The sequence below is a fragment of the Panthera leo genome, chromosome A2 (genome assembly GCF_018350215.1).
Source record: "Panthera leo isolate Ple1 chromosome A2, P.leo_Ple1_pat1.1, whole genome shotgun sequence".
Lineage (NCBI taxonomy): Eukaryota > Metazoa > Chordata > Mammalia > Carnivora > Felidae > Panthera > Panthera leo.
In genome coordinates this window covers 14,252,709-14,275,443 of record NC_056680.1, presented here as the reverse complement: position 1 = coordinate 14,275,443, position 22,735 = coordinate 14,252,709, and the positions used below count along the sequence as shown (strand labels likewise).

Sequence of the window (22,735 nt, the reverse complement as noted above, 5' to 3'; positions counted from 1 at the left end):
CAGAGCTGTAGCTGAAAAGCTGCTTTGCTTACCCTGCCCCATTCAAGGTGGCTTCTGGAGACTTCTAGACAAATGAGAGCCAGTGAGGTCTGGTTCTAAGCCTGGGTCTGCAGTTTGGGACTGTGTGACCTTAATCTCCCCATCTGGAAAACGGGGTAATCACACAGCGGGGTAATCACCACACTGAGACATGAGGTGGGCAGCCCACACTCAGCAGTGCCTCATGTTGAACTTGTTCCCCACGTGGCCCCTAAACACACACCAAGCCACTGTTCTGTGTGCTCAGAGGCTGAGGAATAGGCGGACAGGGTATTCAAGATGGAGCAGAGTTGCACTCTGAAGGGAGAACCCAAAGCTTGTCCTCTTCCTTTGGAGGTGGTGACGTCCCCAGTGTTCAGGCCATGGCCACCAGGACCTGAGCTGCAGGGCCACAGCAAGTGCTTGTCATATGATTGTGGGGAGTGGGATGGGCCAAGGTTGTTAAAAATGCTCATTCTTAGGGAGCTCTAGGGTTTGATCAGAGGAACCCCTATGGGCCAAGACACATACCCTGTGTTAGCTAAAGTGAGGCTAACTAAACTACGAAGCAGATGCTGCTTCAAAATTCTTGTGGCCACGAAGAAAACTCTCACCCGATGGTACAGAAAAAGACAAGATATCAAATTATGAAACAGCCTAAAAAACAAAACATATGCGTAGGCAGAGGCAGCTGGAAACAGCTAGAACACAGAAGACATGCAATCACTTCCTTCTTTGCTTCTCAGACTTTCTATCACGAACAGGTCACGTTAGATGACATGAACAAATACTATCTTAAAAAAACGAATCGCCTCATGAGGTCTACAGGTAAGAGGAAGTGACGATGTACACCCCAGATACTCCATCTGACTCAGACACTTCGAGTTGGCTGATCCCACTGGGGACCAGTCCCCAGGAGGCCATTCTAGGTAAGAATGAAAACATGGGGTGCCCTAGGCAAAATGGAGCCTAAGGTATCTGGCTGAGAAGACATACCTGTCCACCCCCGGGTATTACCATACAGAAGGGAAACGTGCCTTCAGCCCTGCCAGCTCTGGACAGCCCACAGGGCTCTGACTAACCACTGCCTCTGCTTAACCACTGCCTGCATATGGCACTGGGCACGTCTGTCTCACAGACCCACCTTTCAGGGATCCAAAGCTCCCCCAGCCCTGCTTCCCATGGTGCCAAAGTGCCCCTTCCTTCACAGAGCCTCATGGAGCAGTGGGGAGTGGGCGGGTTACTGAGATAAAATCATGGAGGAGCACAGGATGCAAAGTGCTGCTGGGTGGTAGTCCGTAAGCACCGTGCCGGCCCCCAGCCTCTTGGCCCAGCCCCGGACACTCACTCTGTGGTTCCCCAACACATAGAAGATGTGGCCCAGAAGCACCAGGGAGCAGGCTGTGAGCCGGTTCAGGTCCTCCGCGTTGGACATCTTCAGAGTTTCTCGAAGAAATCGCCTAGGCAAAAACAGATGCTAAAGCCCCATGGGGATGCCTCATCGGTAGGAAAAGGCAGCAGCGGCCCCAAGGCCCTGAGCAGAGCCCACCTTTCTTAGGGACAGAGGCCCTTGGGCACATACTGTCAGGGAGCAACACAGAAGGGCGTGGGGCAACCGGTCCTCTCCCGGTACTCACTTGGCCTCATTGTAGCGTCCCTGGAAGAAGGAGAAGAGCCCTCGCACATAGAAAGCTGCTGCTCGGAGGCAGTGTGAGCTGATGGGAGAGAGCAGGTGACACTTCGGTGGGATTTTTGTGAGTGCAGCAGGTTTACGAAGGGGAGTGGGAAGAGGGTGGGGAGAGAGGTACAGATACACAGGGCAGTTGGGTCCCCCCCAGCACTGGCACCACTTCAAGAGCGGAGAAAATATAAGACAATAGGTCAACGGGCACTCAGCACTGGGCCTTCCTACCTGACAGGGAAGCTATGGTCCGGATTGATCCTCTCCAACAAACTGTACAGCTGTGGTGGAAACGTCAGTTAGAATCATCTTGCATAAGCATGAGAAAATTCAGCCTCAAACATCCGCTAAATTGACTAGGGCCGCTTGCATCTTCGCAACCCAAACTTCACCCCAAATCCCATGCCTGAGTGAGGGGAGGGGTCAGGACCTACAAGGACAGATGAGGGCACTGTAGGAGACTGCACAGAGCTGTCTACTTCCTCACCCCCCTACCCGACAGGAATCACGGCCTCCAGTGTGAAGGGCTGGGGTCCTCACACCCTCAACCTACCCTGTGTCAGATGAAGGGGACGGGGCGGGGGGGGGGTGGGGGGGGAGGAGTCAGGGCAGCTGCTTAGTCTCAGCCTCTGTATGGTCAGAGGGGCCCTGCGTGGAGGAGCGAGGTGGTAATATCAGCCCACATGGGTCTTGTGGGTTGGGGGTAGGCTTTATGTGGAGATGCAGGGATCCTGGGAGGCTCTGATAGGCAGCCATGTGACTGACTTCTTAGGTCCTCTCTGGCTGCTGAGAGGACAAGGGTCAAAGTGGGCTGAAGCTGCTCCCAGTGTCCCCATAGCACCTCCAAGAGGCAGACACTGAGAGGGCAAAGATCCTCCATGGGTCACCAAGTGTGACCCATGGAGGCCACTCCCGACCCTATGATGACCCCGCCCATTGCTTCCTAACTGCTGGAGTGAGAAGTCTGGGCTTTCTCTGCTCCCTGCAGCCCAAAGCATCCAAACTAGCCCAGAAGCTGGGAGGTCAGCTAAACTTTTTATAGACAAGAGATAAAAATGAAAACCATGAAGGTGGAAAAGTAACTAAATCTGAGATACTCTGGAGGCAGGATGCCAGAGCTAGGAGGGGAGGCAGTGACCCTAGGGCTGAGGGGGGAATCCCAGGGCTAAGGGTTGCAGGGGGAACCTGGTGAGGGCACCTCTCCTGTGAGGACAAGCCCTGGGATCCCCTACCCCTTAGGAGGCTGGGTCATTAGGATAACCTAGGAGCACAGTGCAGAGGACTGCCTGCCTGAGCTACTGCTCCTCGGAAGTAAGCCATGAGGCCTCACTGACATTCTAGAACAGACAGCTCAGGGTAGAATAAACTGGATTTCTTCTGTGGGGCTCAATGAAGTTTGGCACATTAAAAAAAATTTTTTTTAACATTTATTCATTTTTGAGAGACGGAGTATGTGTAGGGGAGGGGCAGAGAGGGAGACACAGAATCCAAAGCAGGCTCCAGGCTCTGAGCTAGCAGCACAGAGCCTGACGTGGGGCTCAAACCCACCAACTGTGAGATCATGACCTGAGCCGAAGTCAGACGCTCAACCAACTGAGCCACTCGGGGACCTCAAATTTGGCTCATTTTTAACACGGAGAAGTGTTATTTACCTAGGAAACGTTCCTGTCCTAGACCTGGCCTGCCCCAGCCACACTTGCAACTCTGTGGGGGACACAAGTGTGATGCTTGCTGAAGAGTGGAAACGCTGGGGTTGCTGAGATCTGCTGGTGCCCAGGACAACCCCAACCCCACCACCCCCGGATAAGAGCTGAAAAGATACCAAACATGAAGCATGTCACCTACTACCTCTTGGTGTCTATTTCCTTCCCGTATATACACACTCGCCAGATTGGTCACGATGAAGGCCCACAGCTCCTGGTGGTTGGTGAGCTAGGACAGGACACATAGGCATTAGAGGGCCAGGCTGGGCAAAGCCACATCACACGAGGGCCACTCAGTGGCATGGGAGCCACCCAAGTGCTCCACAGCAACTAATCTAGAATGACTTTATTCCTTTCATTTCAGGCATACCCCCCCTTGCCTGCCTCCTAAATCCCAGGAGCATATAGCTGTTAGTTCTTTTCACTATCAAACTGTCATCCCCATTATAAGAAATTCAGGAAACAAAGGAAAACCAGCCACCCCTGATCCTGCCCTGAGAACACACTGCACTTTAGTCCATTTTCTGCTTGTTTCTCAGGTCTGAGACCTGGACAACCCCTCCTTCCACACTACAGCCAGTGACCCCTGGGACTCCAGTGTGGGCTGACACAGCAGAAGCACTTGCTGGTCCTGGGGAGGACATGCCAGGAAGGTAGCTGAGACTGTCAGAGACCAGAGATGCTGCCGATGGCTGGTAGTAGATGACCGATGATCCCAGCTCTTCTTGGGAAATAAAAATGGTCAAAAGAGGGATCAATCTGAGCGACCCGAGTGTTACCCAGATCCTGGTTCCCAGCGGGGCTGAGAAAGCACAGCTGTGCAAGAGGCTGAGGATGCCTAGGAAATGCAGACCCCACCCACAGGACCCCAGCATGTGCCAAGGAGGCCCAGAAGGTCTTCTGATATGAGCAAAGACGCTCTGGTTTGTTTGTTGTAGGACCACAGGAAGAGCACGTGTCTGGGGCCAGGGGGTTTGAGCGTGTATCCTGGCTGCACCACTTCCCACGTGGCCTGTAGGAGAGCCACGCGGACTCCCTGAGGCACAAACTATCAAAGCAGCAGCAGCCACTTGTGGGAAGTAAGATGGGGAGGGAGAGGTGGAGAGAACTTCATGGGGCCGTGGGATAACTGCAGGCAACACAGGGCGCTGTGTGGCGGTGTCTTGGTACCGCAGCACAAGCTGACCAGGGCCCAGAGGAGTGGGCATAGATGGAAAGGCCCAGAAGGCCTTGGGAGCGGACACCACATCTACTCTCACACTCTGGCATGCAGCCAGAGGCTCCTAAACATTGCTAAGACAAGCAGTGGGGGTGGCGGCATCCACAGCCACGCAGAGCATCTCGGAGGAGCAGCAATGCCGCCGAGCCCAACCCCAGGAGCAAAGAGACTGACACAAGGGACAGAGCAGAGCTCCCCATCTGACAGGGCGCACTCAGCACCCCCAGCAACTTTACCCGAGTCACACAGCCACCCCCACGTCCCAACATCTCTGCTTGGGGCTTCCTCGGTCCCCTGGGAGGAAGGTGTTGCTAGCCTCCTTTTCCTGAGAGGACATAGAGGCCAAGGTGGGGATGTGCTTATCTGGTCCTGGAATAAGGCAGGCAGACTGGGGCCTGGCACTGTGCTATCAACTCCCGGACCTGGGAGTTGGCGGGGGGCTGTCTCTGAAGGAGGACGTGGCACCAGCTTTTTCCCAGGGCGCAGTGGGACCTGTCAGAGGCGAGAACATCGCCCCAGCGGAGCTCCCTTGTGACCTGCAGCACGAGGGATCCTCTGCCCCCAGTGCAACCAGGCTGCTGGAGGGTGAGGGCAGACCCAGCTTTGTGTCCCGGGACTGCTGTTGGGGTGGCTCCAGGGATCCCCTGAACCCTGCCAAGTGACTCTGCATTTTCAGCTGTGACAGGAGCCAACACCAACCTGGCAGGATATCAGGAAGGCTGGGAATCAGGAGTGAAAGAGGCTGCACAGGCCACGGCACCAGTGGGCTCTGGGCTCTCCCTGGTGGCCGCCCTCCAGGTTAGTTGGGGAAGCCCCACCCAAGGCTAGCCAGAAGCCTCCTCGCCCACAGTTATCTCCTGTCATACTGTGCTGCCAGTGCCGGCTCTGATGCATCTGAGTAGCACAGATCCTGCCACGGAAAGCCCCGGCCCGTCACTGTCATGACCCGCATCAAGCTGCATGCTGTAGAGTGGCCCACTGGGCACAGTTTCATGCAGAGGCTGTCCTCATCACCGACCACACCCGACTCCTCACTGAGAAGCACCGCCCGCCCCATGGAGTGAGGGCCGGCACCTTACCCGCAGGGCTGTGGTGAACTGGGCTTCTGCATTGTCCATGCAGTTGACAGAGACACAGTACAGGCCCTGGAAGAAGAAGGCATTGAGGCCCTGAAGCCAGTTTCCCCAGGGCTGCACAACTAAACCCACAGGAGCCTGGTAAGTGACGAATGAGCCAGCTACATCTGAGCTTTATTCCAGCAAAGAGGCAGAAAGATGGCACGCTCAATTATTCCCTCCTCCCAGGACCTAGGTCAACTCAGACTCAAGATGCTGGTCAGAAAGAAGCCCACCGGAAATATTCTGGATGCTGTGTGGGGTGGCAGTCACGGGATCACCAACTGGAATGGGGCTGGGGGCAGGCAGCCTGGTGCACTCACCAGCAGCGTGTGCAGCTGTGCGGCGTGGTTGGAGAAGAGCCGGGGGGACTGCTGACACAGCTGGCAGACCTGGGAGATCTGTCGGGAAAGAGCATGCTCAACGTCACATGGCCTGTAACACAGGACCTGGTGTCCCAGCAGCATTTGGGAGGCCCTCGAAGCCGACAGGTGTGCCCACATCCTACCTTCTCTAATCTGGGCACAAAGTCCCAGCAAAGGTGTCTGTTGTGAGGGCCAAGTGCAGGCCCAACCTCCTCGAGAATGGTGACCCTTGTCCATCACCACCACCTCTTCCTCTCTTTCTGCCATGTGTCTCAGCCATACAGCACCCTTACCTACTCAGGGCACCTGCTTCCTCTCACGAAGATGAGCATCAGAGATTATGGATCAGGGCAGGAGGAGTGTTAGGATCACCGTCAGGGGACCCCAAATTCTCAGACCCCGTGTTCCCTGGGCATGCCTACTTTTAGAGAAAGGACTAGTGATTTCTCTCTCTCTTTTTTAAAATTTTTCTTGTTTATTTCTGAGAGAGAGTGGGAGAGAGTAGGGGAGGGGCAGAGAGAGAGGGAGACACAGAATCTGGAGCAAGTTCCAGGCTCTGTGCTGTCAGCACAGAGCCCAACACAGGGCTCGAACTCACAAACTGCAAGATTGTGACCTGAGCCGAAGTCGGACCCTTAACTAACTGAGCCACAGCCCAGGTGCCCCTCTCTCTAAGTAGGCTTCATGCCCAGCGCGGAGCCCAGTGTGCGGCTTGAACTCACATCCCTGAGCTGAGATCAAGAGTCTGACGGCTCAACCAGCTGAGCTACCCAGGTACCCAGAACCTTTGACTTCTGTATCATATTCTCTGATTAGTTGTGTCCATCAGGGTCATGAACTAACAAATTATAGTGAAACAAGCCTGGATATTCTGTTGACACACATTGGGCAAATTTACATTCTCCCATGTGACGACTTCTGAGACGTGGCAAACTCCCAGTAGTTTTCCCACCCGTGTGCGTGGCCTCTGGTGGCATTACCTCCTGCAGTGCAGTAGCCTTGTGTCCCGTGACAAGCCTGCACATGATGATGTGCTCGAGCAGGATCACTTGGAAGGAGGACAGGATAGGGCTGCAGTCAAGCACTGGGGGTGAGAAGTGAGGGTGAGCACTCAAGGTACAGCTAGAGAAGAGACCCCAGGAGACTGACACAGAGCCTCCTGGGGACTTCGCACCCTCCACCTCGCACCACACTGGCCCTGTGGCAACCCAGGTCTGAGCCCATCTGCTCTGCTGGGCACCAGCTCAGCACCAGCTCTGTCACCTCACTTGGTGCCCACTGCACCCTAAGAGCAAGGGGGCTCATCTCCTTCTCCAGGTGGGGAGACAGGCTCAGAGCCAGGTTTTAGTGATCAGAGTGTTCTAAGAATAAGAAATCCTAAGAGACTGGTCTTCCATCCTCATTCCACTCTGACCTAGGGGAGTGCTCAAGAGCACTCTGGACACAATGGTTCTAGAAATGTTGCAGCCCAGGAGATTGAAAGTGTGCAAAAAGGCCTCAGGCAGCAGTGAGGGAACCCAGCTATTGGCTTCCTTGAGAGGCTGCCCTCATACTGGAACCAGACAGCACCCACAGCCCTTTCCCAACTCATCTGGAGGGAAAGAACTGCCATTTTTGTGGGTTTTGATTCTACAGTCTTGAAGGCTCCTCCCCCAGTGGCACTCATGAGGGCACAGGAAGCAAATGAACAGATTAATAGGGGTGCTGAGCCAGCCATGGACACATGCAGCTCTCAGATTCTACTAGTCACAGGACCCTGGGTCCCACGAGATGGATCAGTTGAGCATCCAGGCAGAACCCAAGACCTCTAGAGGGCCTGCTATTGGTCAGTGAGATTGAAGCTCCCATCCCAGTCTCACCAAGTGTGATCCTCAGTCACAACACTGAGCACAGATAACAAAAGCAGCCGCCGACTCCTAACAGGCTCTGATGGGGACCCACTAACCCTCACACTCATCTTAAGCAGTGGGGGGATAGGACAGAGATAGTACAAGACCCCTCCTGGCCACAGAATAAGGATCAAGCCCAGGCTTGGCCTGCTCTGCCCCTATCCCAGACTGCCCCCATCTTCCTACTGGGTTAACAAGACCCATGGGGCAGGGACTCATGGTGACTGCTCAGCACTGCTGTCATTCTGGAGTCTTCAGGCCAGCATAAGAGGTGGCACTCGTGCCACCCACCAGGGGGCGCTGTGGCTATGCAACCTGCCAATGGAACACAGCCCCACTGAGACTTACTCTTGAGCTTCTCCAGTTGCATGAGAGCTTTGTCTGTGTATTTCTGTGCCTTCTCCAGGTAGCCGGCCTGCATGGAGTGCATCACGGTCACCTGGCAACAAGACCAGACAGCAGTGGTCACTGTGACCCTCTCCTCACCCCCCGCAGCCACCCTGGCCCCAGGCCTCTAGAGACTCACCAGGTAGACGAGCACACACATGTGCTCCTTGGGCAGCCAGTGGAAGAGGTCAGCAGGGTTGCTAGGCAGGATCTCATCATCGTGCAGCGTGGAGATGGTCTGGATGCACTGCTGCAGCTGCTTCAGGCATGGCTTCACACTCTTCACCTGGAGCAGGCGAGTGGCACCACACGCCTGAGTGCCCACTCCCACCAGGTGCCAGGCCCCTCAGGACACAAGGCTCCCACAGTGGCAGCTAACCAGGTCTTGCCTGTCCAGCAACTTTTTAGCCCCCTCCTTCTAGGAGCCCCTGCTATGCTCACTACTTGCAGGAAGCCCACCCCCAGATTGGTCAGCCAGCTCTCAGGGAGCATGGTAGGACCAGGTAGGTCATCTATGGGACTAAGGCTTGGCCACCACCCGGTGCTGGGCCCAATACCAAGTCCTGCGAGAAGTCTGTCCAAAGACCCTGTTCAAATCACGCTTCTTCTTTCCTGTAGTAACCCCAGGAGAGAAGGACAGGGCTGGGGCAGCTGGTTATCCCAGGGGGTGGGAAGTGGCTACCTGGGAGTCCTGCAGATGCCATGGTTTGTACAGACTGGCCTCTCTGCACAGCGAAGCCCTGTCCCAAGGCCCCCACAGGCCATTTACACAGCCATCAATACCCCATGAGTGTCTGTTCTGTGTTTCTATGTGTTGAGTGTGGTGCTTGGCTCAACAGGCACAGCTGGGTGCAAGAGGGAGAACGAAGGAAGCCCTTCACCAATGAGACACCTACTCGGCACTTTCTGGGGCCTTCACAGCCACTAGGCTCCACCTGCGGCCTCCCAGGACACCAGAGAGGTCCTGCCTGTGGTTGGTCACTAGGACAGGGTGGGGAAGATGGAGTAGCACCCCCAAAAGGCTGAGACGTTCACCCACGCACAAATGCAGCTGCTCCTCGACCACACGAGAATTAGTCTACTCTTGGATACAGCTGATCCTGTCAGTCCCTACTTGAACGTCATAAAGCCGTCATCAGCTGGGGCAGGGGGTGGGGTGTGGACAGACACTGCTTGAGCACCCGCTGTGTGCCAGGCACCATGCCAGAATCCTCAGTTTATTCTCATGGATTCCCAAACTGCTCTTAGACGCCTTCGACTGTCCACGCACTGAGTGGACGTGTGCGCCACAAATACTCTTGCCATTATGCTGGGAACAGGAGACTCCCATTCTCGGAGTGCCCTCTGCTCACAGGGACAAAGCACTTGTGCCAGACCATGACAAGGTGTGGAGCAGAAGCTGAGCTCTCAACGACAGCCATGTTGTGTGGCTAGTGACAGGATGCAACCACAGAGGTGACATCTTGGCAGGAAGCCTACTCACAGCCTGCTCAATCCCCATCAGCCCTCACACGGGAGGCACTACGTACCTGCCCAGCATCCAAATAGTGGGTCACCTGGAGCACTAGGAAGAAGACACGCAGAGACTCCTTCTGGATGGGGTTCCCCTGCCAGTTCTCAACTATCTGTCCACAGAGGGTCAGCAGCGGGTGGACTTCCTGCAACTTGCGCTCCATCAGCAGCAGCTGGGGAGGGAGACGCAGGTGGTGGGAGCACCCCTTGGTGCACAGGGCTGCCCCCCTCCAGGGGACCACCAGCACCACAAAGAGGGCACAAAACAAACCCAGGGTGCCCCTTCCTTAGCACAAATCCCACAACCTGGAATGAGTTTCACTTCTGAACCCAGCAGGGGCACCAGGGCCTCGGCCTTGCTGCAGCCCGCTGTACATGAGGGTCTGGGCCCCCAAGGGGGGCTGCACCATGGCAAGTGAGCAGGGCCTGGCTTCATGTCCTCCAACCAGCCCCACTCCACCCAGCCTTGACTTACCATCCCTTTGCTGAGCAGGAACAATGCCCTGGAAAAGAGAGGGTGAGTCAGTCTGTGGGGCCCTGTCATCTCCTGGGACGACTGTGCCACCCCAATGTTCATGGGGACCTAATGTGCCACTTCTGGGGATAATTAAGTGGATGACAGCAGTCCCTGGTGGTCTCCAGCCCCAGTGAGATGTGTTTTATTTACAACTGTTCTATTTTACCCTATTTGATCTTTCTTTACTATTTTTGCCTGGTTTAGATGTTCATGAGGCTCAAAAGCCCAGAAGGCATAAACAGGTGCTCAGAAAGTGTGGAGGAGCAGAGTATGGAATGGCAAGTCTGCCATAATTTCACCCTGGCTGACAGTGTAGACAGGGCTTCTGTGTCAGTGGATGGCACTGGGCAGGGGGCAAGCATACAGGCTCAGGTGCCTGAACTCAAATCCACGCCTCTACTTCCTCTTCTGAACCCTTCAGATTCTCCTGAGGGTTAAAGAGATAAACTCAGGAAGCCCCAGGCACATCAGCAGCCTCACCACCCTGTCTCAACCCTCAGGGGGCAATGAGGCCAGGAGATTTCTATAGCCAACACCGAAACCTTTTTGTAACTTTCTAAATGTGTGTGTACTGCTATCATAAGCATAAAAATTATAAAATGAGCATGTTAAGAAATTTATTATTTTTGGGGCGCCTGTGTGGCTCAGTTGGTTAGGTGTCTGACCCTTGGTTTCGACTCAGGTCATGATCTCATGGCTTCGTGTGTTCGAGTCCCATGTTGGGCTCTGTGCTGGCAGCGTGGAACCTGCTTGGGATTTTCTCTCTCCCTCTTTCGCTGCCCCTCCCCACTCATGCTGTCTCTCTCTCTCTCTCTCTCAAGATAAATAAAAGAATTTTTAAAAATATTTATTATTTTTAAAGGTTTTATTTTTAAGTAATCTCTCTATCCAATGTGGGGCTCAAACTCACAACCCCAAGATCAAGAGTTGCATGATCTTCTCACTGAGCTAATCAGGTACTCCAAGCTGTTAAAAAGTTGAGAACAGCCAAAATAACAGGGGAAGGAGCCGGGCCAGCCTGGCCTCAAACTCAGCTCCAAGGTGCCTCAGCATGCTAGTGTGGGGCAGGGGCTGCTGCTTTCAGGAATCCCTGTGGTCGTACAGGCCCCCAGGCCCCCAGTTTGTTCAATATCAAAGTCTCCTTCCTGACAGTCTTGGCAGAATCCCCGTGTGTTCCAACGACACCCCATCAAGTAGGTGCCATTCTTCCCATTTTCTGGGTGAGGAGATTGAGGTGGGGAGGTCACAATCACATAGCACAACAGATGCCGATGCTCCAGGCCACCACACCATTCCTTGTTGTTACTTCACGGCAGGCAGACTGTAGGGTCTACACCCAGGTCGCCCACCCAGGCTGCCTGTCCACAGTGGCACAGAAGCCTGTAAGGAGACACTCTAGAGAGAACATGTAGAGTGTTCAGCTGTCCCCATGCCCTGTAGGGCCTGTCACCATGAACCTAGTGATAGCTACAGCACAAGGGGGGCAGGGAAGGCCAGGAGTGTGGGGCCAGAGTATGTGACAGCCACCATCTCAAGGCAGGGTAGCCAAGAGGCCAAGACAGCCTAGGGGGAACTGAGTGGCTCCTCTCGGGCACTTTCAAGTCTAGAGCTCAAAGAACAGAGTCGGGAACAGTTGTTTCCCAACAATTCCATGGGGTAAGATCAGCCTTGTGAAACTTAACTTTCCAGAACCCCAATGCATACAACAGAATAAGAGCACTGTTGTCTGTGCCCGTCTACTGCAGAGGGCTCTTCTCTTCAACAGGAAAAGAGGCAGACAGACTGGACACCTTCATGGAGGGTACACAATGAAGCACCAGTGCCCTCTGACCCCTGATCCCAAGGCACCAGTCTCCAGACCTTGGTCTAAGCAGTTCTGTGGGTAACATGAACCTACGTCCCCTCTTTTACACGAACGTCCACTCATTCTGTCTCCTGTTGTACATCTAAAAGCTGGGACACTGGGGCTGCCCACAGGCACTGCCAAGCACACCACCTTCTGGGAGCACTGCTCTTGCATCTGTGCCAGAAAGGGGCCAGCCCAGCACATCATACGAACGCTTTTTATTTTAAGAGACACTACGTTCTTGCAAGCACTGAGAATGCGGGCTGCTCTCCCCTTGTCAGTAGCTTCTCCCCTCCAACTTCATAAATCGATGGGGCAAGAGATGTCTGGTGCTGCTTTAATCGCCACATTTTTTTACTATGCACCAAAGTGATCTCTCTTTCGAGCCAGAATGCCAATTCTCGTTGTTGTCCAGGACAAGATAGCCAGCTGTTTCCAAGGGGGAGAGGAGTGCGGATAGAGGGTGCCTACCGTGTATACTCAGATCCCACAACTCGGGCATACTCAGCCCCCACGCCCAGGAGGTCGCAGGCTGACACCAGGTCCTTCTCAAGCGTGTGCAGTTGCTAAAAAGGAGAGAGAGCAATGACGCTTACTTTATAGCACCTACTACCTGACCTCAGTGCTCTGTTGGTGACTTAAAACTGAACCTCCCCACACCCCAACAAAATTGTCTTAATGTCAGTTATGAGCTAAATCAACCAAATTATCTCATCACGTTAATTGCTTTGGGTACAGAACTCCACTTCACCTACAGTGTACCTCATTTAAGCTTCACGGCTCACAGAGCCAGCAGTTAATACTTATGGGCATAGACCCCTAAGACTTTGTGAGTGTGTCTGTGTGCTTTGCAGACTGCCTTTGGGGGCAGTCACTAGGGAGGTGGCCAGAGGAGCCCCAAGCAAGGAGGGACTCCCTCAGGCATTAAGTGCCTATAGATGTTTCAAACAGAGAGGCTTTAACAGGTTCAAAGGAAGGTACACTTGCAGGACCTTGGTCAAGAGCTTGGGTTCCTACATGCATGTGGTGCCCAATGACTCAGGTGACTCACAGTCCGGCTGTACAGGCAGGTGACAGGGCTGTGTCATGAAGGGTAGGTGAGAGCAGCCTGGTGGGCAGGGAGGTTCTGAGACAGGAGAGACTGGAATCCAGCCAATGAGGGGGAGGTACGGGCAGAGCCCACAACAAAAGAGGTGTCCCTCACAGTAGAGCCTACTGTCCTTCATCTTGATCCCCAGACAGCAGGCCCCTCCACTGCAGCCAGGAAGGCCCAGCCTAGAAAGCCCCCCAACCAATTGAGTGTCTCAGAATATAGGGACGACCTATATCTGGGGAGATGAAGGGAGGACCTACACGGAGCCCAGGCTTGACTCAGGCATTCATTGCCCAATAGGTAAGTGGCAATCTCAGCTCAGTTCTTACAAAACACAGTGGGCTACTGGCAAGAAATGCTCCCCAAACAAATTTATTTTCATTTAAAAAATTTTAAAGTTTACTTATTTATTTATTTTAATGTTTTTATTTATTTTTGAGACAGAGAGAGACAGAGCATGAACAGGGGAGGAACAGAGAGAGAGGGAGACACAGAATCTGAAGCAGGCTCCAGGCTCTGAGCTGTCAGCACAGAGCCCAACGCGGGGCTCGAACTCATGGGAGTGTGAGATCATGACCTGAGCTGAAGTCGGATGCTTAACCGACCGAGCCACCCAGGCGCCCCAAGTTTATTTATTTTTGAGAAAGACAGACAGTGTGAGTGGAGTAAGGACAGAGAGAGAGGGAGAGACAGAATCCCAAGCAGGCTCCACGCCACCAGCACAGAGCCTAATGGGGGGCTCGAACTCATGAATACGTGAGATTATGACCTGAGCCAAAACCAAGAGTCGGATGCTTAACTGACTGAGCCATCCAGGCGCCCCTCCCCATATTTAAATGAACACAGGCCAAATGAAGCACGAGGAGAGAGGGGAACATGAAGACAAGGCCCTGTGTCAGCCCCCAGGGGGATGGACACTCCCACCATCACCTTAGGTGCCGGCTGTTTGGGGGTGGTGGTACTGCCAAGGACGGAGGCTGGTTAGCAGGTAAAAGAAATGTCCCTGTGTCCCCACCCATGCAGTGCAGCAGCTTGAGGAGGGTCTGTGTGTCCTGGAGTTTGTTATTTGTACTTGGGGCACACCTGCCCCAAGGTCACAGCCCCTGCTGGGCCCCCATGCTTCTTGGCTGGGTCCATGGTACTCACAGCAAGCTGGAAGAGCAGGCGGCAGTGCCAGTATGGAGTCTGCTGTGAGATCTGGATCGCTTTCCGCAACAGTGGCTTTGCTGTGTCTACAGAATTCTGAAAGGAAACAGTCAAGTTTGGGAAGGAAAAAACAAGCCGGCAAGCAAGCTGGATTCCTTATGCAGCAGCTGTGGCGCCAGAAGGCCACTCCTGTTCACGCTCACCAAAGGATCTGTGGGTTGCCAATTTACTTTATTAAAAGAAGAAAAGATTTTATTGGACTCACTGGCTGGGAAGTTTTTGCATTGCTCTTAAAATAACTCCTCATTCAACTAACTTTAGTCCAAAATCCCGAACAGTCAAATTAGATGACAAATTACCATCTTTCCTGTTCTACAACCAGAGAGAGGGGCCAGGGATGTGAAGTATGTAGTCCCTGCTGCCCAGGGAGCCTCCCACGTGACTGCTCAAAGTGAGGAAAGGTGATTTTCAGCTATGCCTGAGATCACAACCAGGTTAAGAAGGCATATGGACTTGTTAGGAACTAATCACCTTAAACCTAGGAACAAGGCTGTTTTCCAACAGTCTTTGGTAAAAAGATTCTGCTGGCTTTCATTAGCAGGTGACGACTCATGGATGCTCTGTGCCAGGGCACCGGAGGTAGAAAAGTAATGGGAAGTATTAAAAGCCAGCAGAGAGGCCACTCCTGAGAGCCAGTTTGTCACTGTGCCTTTACTACAGGGAAAGTGACTTTGCTTTCAGAAACCTTGTTCTTACCTCTTGACAGTACAGCTCGGACAAAAGACTTGCTGCTTCAAACTTAACATCTTCAAACTGCTGGATCTAATAACATCCAGTTAAGGAAGGAGAGACACTGCAAAGTGGTCAGTTTACAAGGGCCACAACTTGGGGTTCTTATGTTACAGCGGCTGGTGGGAGAGAAACATCCTTGCCTGTTCTAAAACCTCAAGTTCACGTTCTCCTCCAGCAGTCCCTAGTTTTGGTGCCACCTGGGTGCAGAGCTAGCTGATAGGACATACAGAGGAGCATGGCACCCAGGCATGCCATGCTGGTCCATAAGGGTGGCCACATCGAAGAAGGGATTCTTTAGGTGGGGCAAAGCCTAAAACTCTGGGGTGCTTTATGGGGGGGGGGGGGGGCGCGTTCAAGTTTGCAATACAATCTTTATTATTATTATTTTTTTCAAATGGAGCTTTCCTTAAAGGGAACAGTACCAACAGGAAAAGGATACTTGCTGCGATATCAACCACTGAAAAGAAAAAGAAAAAAGAATTAATTCTCAAACACTTGATGCCTGCTTACTGGCTCCACTTCAGGGTTTACACAGGTCGTCCTGTCACCAAAATCTCCAGGTGCTCAGTTAAGTGGGAAGGTGACCTGCTCGGCCTGAAAGGATGGGAAAATGAGCACCTGCTCCTCCTTCGGACAGCAGTTTTCTGTCCTGCCAGCCTCCAGAGTCATATTTGGAGCCCCCTCCCACCAAAGCAGAGATGCTTCAGGAGTAGAGACAGCCCCGCTGTACCACTCACTGCAGTACACTGACAGCTGGCAGACAGTGACACAAGAAATCAGTTACAACTGGAGAGTGGGTCTGCAGGTGTCAGTCCTTCCTGGAGCAGTGACACTTACAAGATGCTTATGGGGGCGCCTGGGTGGCTCAGTCGGTTAAGCGGTCGACTTCCGCTCAAGTCACGATCTCGCGGTTCGTGGGTTCGAGCCCCGCATCAGGCTCTGTGCTGACAGCTCAGAGCCTGGAGCCTGTTTCGGATTCTGTGTCTCCCTCTCTCTCTGGCCCTCCCCCGTTGATGCTCTCTCTCTCAAAAATAAATAAATGTTAAAAAAAAAAAAAGATGCCATGGACATCTGGGTGCCTTGGTCAGTTGAGTGTCTGACTCTTGATGTTGGCTCAGGTCATTATGTAGTAGTCATGAGATTGATCCCTCTCCTTCACTCTCTGCCCCTCCTCTGCTTGTGCACACACACGTGCTCTCTCAAAACAAATGAATGGACATTAAAAAAAAATCTTCCACTTTATTTTTTTAAAAATTTTTAATGTTTATTTATTTTTGAGAGAGGGAGGGACAGAGCACGAGTGGAGGAGGGGTAGAGAGAAAGAGGGAGGCACAGAATCTGAAGCAGGCTCCAGGCTCTGAGCTGTCAGCACAGAGCCCGATGTGAGGCTCGAACCCATGAACCATGAGATCATGACCTGAACCGAAGTCGGACGCTTAACCGACTGAGCCACCACCGTGCACCAAAAATCTTCCACTTTAAAAGATGCTTGGAAATGAGCAAAGCTAGCCTCAGAGTGGACACAGGAGAGCTCCAAGAAGGAGTGGTGTGGGCAAAATCCAGCCAGAGGATTGTGGGGACAGTTCTAAGACCTGACCTCACTGTTCTTCTCTGCTGGCACACACACCAGCACAGGGTTCAGATGACATGCTCCCACTTGGAGACTGCTGTGCCCTGCAGTTCCACGTTCCAACAGGAGGCACTGGTGAGGGTGTGCATGGGCCAGTCCACCACATGAACTACACCAACCACACTCCGTCAGACCACCTAGGACCCAAGCATGCAACTGACACTGTCCTTGCCGACCCACTCATCCTACATTCAGAGTCTTGGCAACTGCTGGCGGGAGGATCCAGCGCCGAACAGAAGACCTTGACTCACTATGCTCTGTGGGAGAACAGTGTGTGCGTGGATGACAGCCTGGGTTGGGCCTTGAGGGTGATGGTGTAGAAAGTGAGGGGGAGGTGTCCCCCAGGCAAAGTGGGAGTGGGAGATGCCCCAGGCAGAGGAGAACCCATGAAAAAGACGGAAGGCAGGAAGGTGAGGCTGGAAGGCCCAATGGATCTCTGTACCATTAATGTGGCAGCCCTGCCTATGGATCAAAATGCCCCAATATCATTCCTGGAGCCTATCTCAGTCAGAGTCATAAAACAGAAGCACCTAATCAGATCTGGGTTTAAGAGCACCTAGAGACAGCAAAGAGAATGCGAAGGGAGGAAGAGGGGCCCAAGGGGCTGCTGGTCTTAGGAACAGAGATGCCTCTGGGCCTAGGGTGAATGGTGGCTAGGAAATCGCAGAGCAGGGAAAGACTCGGAACTGCCTCTGACACCAGCTGCCTGCAAAATATAGGTGGGCCAGAAGGAGGCACTGTGGGAGCAGGTGAAAGGAATGGAGACCAAAAAAAGCCCCAGCACTACTGACAGGGGTCCTTCCTGACACACATGCACGTACACACATGTAGAGCCCAGGCAAAAGGTTTTCTGCAGCCAACTTGCGCGTCCCCTCCAAAGGCCCCCCTGCAGCAGGGACAGAAGGGGCTCAGGGTTCCCATGGAGGCCAGGCCCGTTTCAGTCAAACAGGTGACGTCAATGGAGCCAATAAATACAGAAGTCGGGGTGTGCTTTCTATAGAACCACTTCCTCCCCACAAGGAAGGTCAGTGTAGCAAGAGAGGCTCCTGAAGGCCACCAGTTGGAAGGAGAGGGCGAACCAGTGGAGGAACCTGTGTGACTGGAGACATGGTTGGGCTGGGAGAGCTACAAGACTGGCCCTTGTCAGGGCAACTCAGTCACTTTCCCCGGAATGTCAGTCAAACAACTGTCAAGGAACAGATGGCTTCACTTTTGTGTCTTTGTAACACTTGCAACATAGATTCACAAACCAGAAATATGTAGACTTCAGAAAACATACCTCACAATTGAAGTACAGAGGATACCTTATCTAAGGCTCCTATTTTATACAAAGTTGCTACCCCATCTATATTTTATGGCGTAATGCTAAAAAATAGCTTTATATCTCCTGCCTCATGACGGGAAAGAAGCCAAAGTCAGAGCCTCTCACTGCTGGGCAGCCTGCAGGTGCCGGACAGGGATATAAACTAACATATTAGAAATTCCTGAGGTCACCTTGGGGCCCTCAGGGTAAGTGAGGGGCACCACAGAATCAGTACAAGCTATGAGGGGTGGAAGAGCTTGAAGGAGCATCTCTCTCTCATGCCTGAAGATTCCATCCAGGGCTGAGAGAGTGTCAAGGCTTCTTGTACCTCAAAATACAGATAAATTTTTTTAATCAGGTTTTTAAACCACAAAAATGTACAGAAATAGTTATCGACTGCAACTCCTTTGGGATGGAAGCTCAGCACTTAGAAGCCAGCCTGCCTCTTTCTGCTGTGTGACCCTGACTAGGAGAAACCCCTTCAGCAATGTCACTGACAAGTTGGAAGGGGTCCCTACCTCATGGGTTTGTTGAGGATCCAATGAGACAGTGTCCCCAAGAAGACCACATGCAGAGCCTGGCATGTAGAAGGTGGCAACAATACCTCAGTGATTCCCAAGCAGGAAGAGGAAGAATCAGGGGTTGGAGGGGAGGCAGGGGGACGAGTTGGTGGAACCGTGAAGGGATGGTTCCTAGACAGATTTCACATCCTGAATTCAGAGGAGACAGAGAGTGAGAGTGAAGAAAATAGAAATGAAAACAGGAGGAAGCACAGACCACACTCTTCCATGAAAATGCTTAACGCCAAGCTCTGCAAATACACTTTCTGCACAAGGTTTTGCTCCCAGCGATGGGGCATGGAATTTGGCAGGACATGATGCGGAAGGATGAAAGATCTGCTCCAGCCATGCCTGCTGCTGAAAGGCCCAGAACTAAGTCCTTTCGGGCCTTAGAAAGGGAAGCATTTAATCACTTGCTGAGAAGGTAAACCAGAGATTCTCAGGTTAAACCTGGAAGTGGGGGAGCCTGGGTGGTTGAGTCGGTTAAGTGTCTGACTCTTGGTTTTGGCTCAGGTCGTGATCTCACGGTTTGTAGGGTGGAGCCCTGTGTTGGGCTCTGTGCTGACAGCATGGAGCCTGCTTGGTATTCTCTGTCTCTCTGTCTGCCCTTTCCCCACTCGTGCTTGCTCTCTCTCTCTCTCACAAAATAAATTAAACACAACAATGATAACAACAACAAAACAAACCTGGAAGTGGAATTAACAGGCATCTGGATGACACAGTTTGGAGCTACTTTCTAAGTCAGGTAAGTGAAACCACCACTGAAAAGCAGCTCCACTCCAAACTCAAAGAGTAAGCAAATATGGCATGGATATAGGATACCACAGTCAAAACAAATCACTGTATAATGAACGACTACCTAGATTATAGGAAATAATGCACAATTCATTCCAGAGAAGCAGCATTTATTCCTCCGTGGCATTCGAATCAGCAAAGTCTAAGGATGATGCTGCATTTCTTGACCAAAGAATAAAGAGGAAATGTGATCAAAAGCTTAGTTAAGGGGGTATAGATCTACATCTAAGTACAGACACAAAGATTCTCCTGACTCCGCAGAGGATGTGCAAATGACTGAAATGGGACTGTTTGCTGGAACAACGGTGTAAAAATTAGGCCAGCGAAGACTGAAAATATACCCAAGAATAGGTGTTCAGCAAGAGGAAATCCCAGGTAAAAATGAAATGACAAGGAATACAGTATGAAAGAACCTGCAGAAGACAACTTCACACATTCTCTAGCCAAGAGATTTCTCAGCAAAGAGACATCTCTTATAATCATGAACTGGGACCAGGAGTCCCAGAGCAGCCCAAAATTCTGGTAACACACACACACATCACTGCCGAAACCATAATCTAAAAGGGGAGACTCTCAGGTGAAGCGTCCAGTCATGCACCATAAGAGCTACAGGAGTTGTTGAGCAGACCCAGGGAGTGAAGAAGCCAGCAGGGGCTCCAAGGGCCCATAGAGGCAGGAACCAATGAGAGACCAACAGCTGTGACCTCAAAGAAAGCTGCTGAGGGGCGCCTGGCAGGCTCATTTGGAAGAGCACGCAACTCTTGATCTTGGGGTTGTGAGCTCAAGTGCCACGCTGGGAGTAGAGATTACTTAAAAATAAAATCTTAAGGAAAAAAAAAGCAAGCAAGCTGCTGAGCAAAGGGAGAAACAGCCTCCATACCTTTGATGGAAACACTTAATGGAGGATTCTTCCAAAGTTGGTCAATTGATGAAGCCAATGGGGATGTTATAGGTTTTCTACACAGGTTACAAATGCAGTTGAGGCAGTTAGATGCTGACAGTAAGCAAACAGAGGATAAATAACCTGACTTTGTATTAAAAAAAAAAAGTGATTACCAGGGAGATTGGGGATTTCTCAGAGAGAAAGCAAAAGATGTGAAAATAACAGGGAAGCTGAATGCGGTACTAAGTTTAGGTGGGATTGTCTCTCTCTCCCTCTCTCTGCTCCTCCCCTGCTCTCTCTCTCTCTCTCAAAACAAATAAATAAACACTTAAAAAAAAAGTTTTACCTAAAGCACTCATAAGTTAGAGAAAACGTGTTCAGAAAATAACAGCAAGAGGAATGATCAAGGAGAAAATAGTCACAAAATACTGCAGTCGTTTATGTTAAAATTAAAAAAAAAAAAAAAAAAAGGTTTTGGGGCACCTGGCTGGCTCAGTCGGTGGAGCATGCAACTCTATATCTCAGGTTTGTGAGTTCAAGCCCCATGTTAGGGGTAGAGTTTACTTTAAAAAAAAAAAAAACAAAAAAAAAAACCTTTTTGATACTCTGTGTTGGCTCCCTGAAAAGAAACTGGAACTTCTTTGGCCATTTGCTCTTCAGAACTAGAAACAAACCACTTCTAAAAGAAGAATATATTCTGATTTTTTTATTGAGCGAGTCTGGGTAAGAACGAGTAAAAGTTGATAGCACCCTGATTTGGGGGAAATCACAGGACCAATAAAGAGCGAAGATAAAGAAAGCATGCTTATGTTGCAACACAATAGGAGATAACATACAATTGCAGAAAGAAAACAGCATGGAGAACAGCACTTTAACTGAAATCTGGACAAATTCCCAGCTGGGGATACACCCAACAGAAAGGAAGGGATTTCCAAGTATAAGGTCAGCGTGAGCTACAGAGGCGACCTTGTGGCTCTGTGGAAAACCCCACAAGATTCAGGGTTCTGTAAAATCAAGGGAAGGTGCTTCACCAGCATAAGGGTTTAAATCATGGGTCCAAAAGCCCAGTGGCTACAAGGAAGTAATCCGAGGCATGGCTGCTTCCCCTGCACAGCACTGGGTGGGCAAAATGTGACCACATACACAGCAACTATGAACCACTGCTGGAAAAAGAATGAATGACCCTTGAGCAAGGAAGGTGGCAGAATTTGTTGTTAATCCAGAGAAGAGAGCTTTAGAACCTCAATTCACTGAAGGCACTGGGCCACCAGGCCTAAGCAGTCAGGCTCCAGCACCCCCACACCTAAGGAAGTCTGGGGCTTCGTCTAATCTCAGCCTCATCACTGCCTAGGAGAGACCTTACACTATCCAGTCACAGGATCGACCTGACATCCCGAGCTGTTCTCCAGGTTCGCTTTCCCCATCCCATTCAGGCCTTTGCTCAAATGTCACGCCTACAAATAGACTTTCCCACTACCTCTGCCAAAAAAAGCTCCCCATCAACTCCATCTCTTCACCCTGGACCATATTTTCCATGGTTCTTCTACCAGTGCCTAACCTTTTACTACATATTCAATGTTTGTCTTCTTTAGTAAAACATAAGCTCACGTTGACAGGGACTATTTTAGTCATCCCCGATCCATAGCCCTTAGAATAGAGCTTGGCACCTGATGTGAGCTGAATATCTGCCGAATGAATAAAAGGGGAAAAAAAAAAAACCTAGGGGCGTCTGGGTGGCTCAGTCAGTTAGGAGTCCGACTCTTAGTTTCTGCTCAGGTCATGATCTCACAGTTTGTGGGTTTGAGCCCCACATCAGGCTCTGCACTGACAGTGTGGAGCTTGCTTGGGATTCCCTCTCTCCCCCTCTCTCTATGCCCCACCCCTACTCGTGGTCTCTCTCAAAATAAACGTCAAAAAATAATAATAAAAGAAAAGAAAAAGAAAAAGAAACTTCATAGAAACAATAATGACTTATTGTCTTGGCACTGAAGTTGGTGACCTTGAGCCCAGGTTTGAGCCAGTTTTGTTAATAACTTGCTGTGTAGCTTTGGGCAAATCACTTCATCTCTCTGAACCCATACTGCCTCACTCCTAAAACAAGGGAGATGATCAAGGAAGGACTAAAGTCCCCTTCCAACTCTCTACAGTTGGCAAAGATCTGATATCTTCCCAAAGGCAATTCATTACTAGCCACAGGTGGGCCCGGATTTACCTCAGATCAGTAAGTTCTAAACATTTAATTTGATTCTTGGGGCGCCTGCATGGCTCAGTCGGTTAAGCA

The 22,735-nt window shown here is 51.5% G+C and overlaps 1 protein-coding gene across 2 annotated transcripts in view; it reads right to left on the bottom strand.

Annotated features, from left to right (window-relative positions):
* MAU2 (MAU2 sister chromatid cohesion factor) overlaps nt 1-22,735 on the bottom strand; it is a 30,652-nt gene that overhangs the window by 5,922 nt on the left and 1,995 nt on the right. Inside the window, exons 2-16 of one of the 2 annotated variants that reach the window (XM_042929005.1) lie at nt 15,723-15,740; nt 15,248-15,313; nt 14,492-14,587; nt 12,724-12,818; nt 10,365-10,392; nt 9,907-10,062; nt 8,517-8,663; nt 8,339-8,429; nt 7,082-7,185; nt 6,060-6,137; nt 5,701-5,766; nt 3,545-3,631; nt 1,931-1,980; nt 1,656-1,733; nt 1,367-1,478 (exon numbers count right to left, since the gene is read on the bottom strand). In XM_042929005.1, the coding sequence (XP_042784939.1) occupies nt 1,367-1,478; nt 1,656-1,733; nt 1,931-1,980; nt 3,545-3,631; nt 5,701-5,766; nt 6,060-6,137; nt 7,082-7,185; nt 8,339-8,429; nt 8,517-8,663; nt 9,907-10,062; nt 10,365-10,392; nt 12,724-12,818; nt 14,492-14,587; nt 15,248-15,313; nt 15,723-15,740 (1,272 nt within the window). The remainder of the gene's footprint in view (nt 1-1,366; nt 1,479-1,655; nt 1,734-1,930; nt 1,981-3,544; nt 3,632-5,700; nt 5,767-6,059; nt 6,138-7,081; nt 7,186-8,338; nt 8,430-8,516; nt 8,664-9,906; nt 10,063-10,364; nt 10,393-12,723; nt 12,819-14,491; nt 14,588-15,247; nt 15,314-15,722; nt 15,741-22,735) is intronic. The other variant, XM_042929006.1, reaches the window with a different exon arrangement.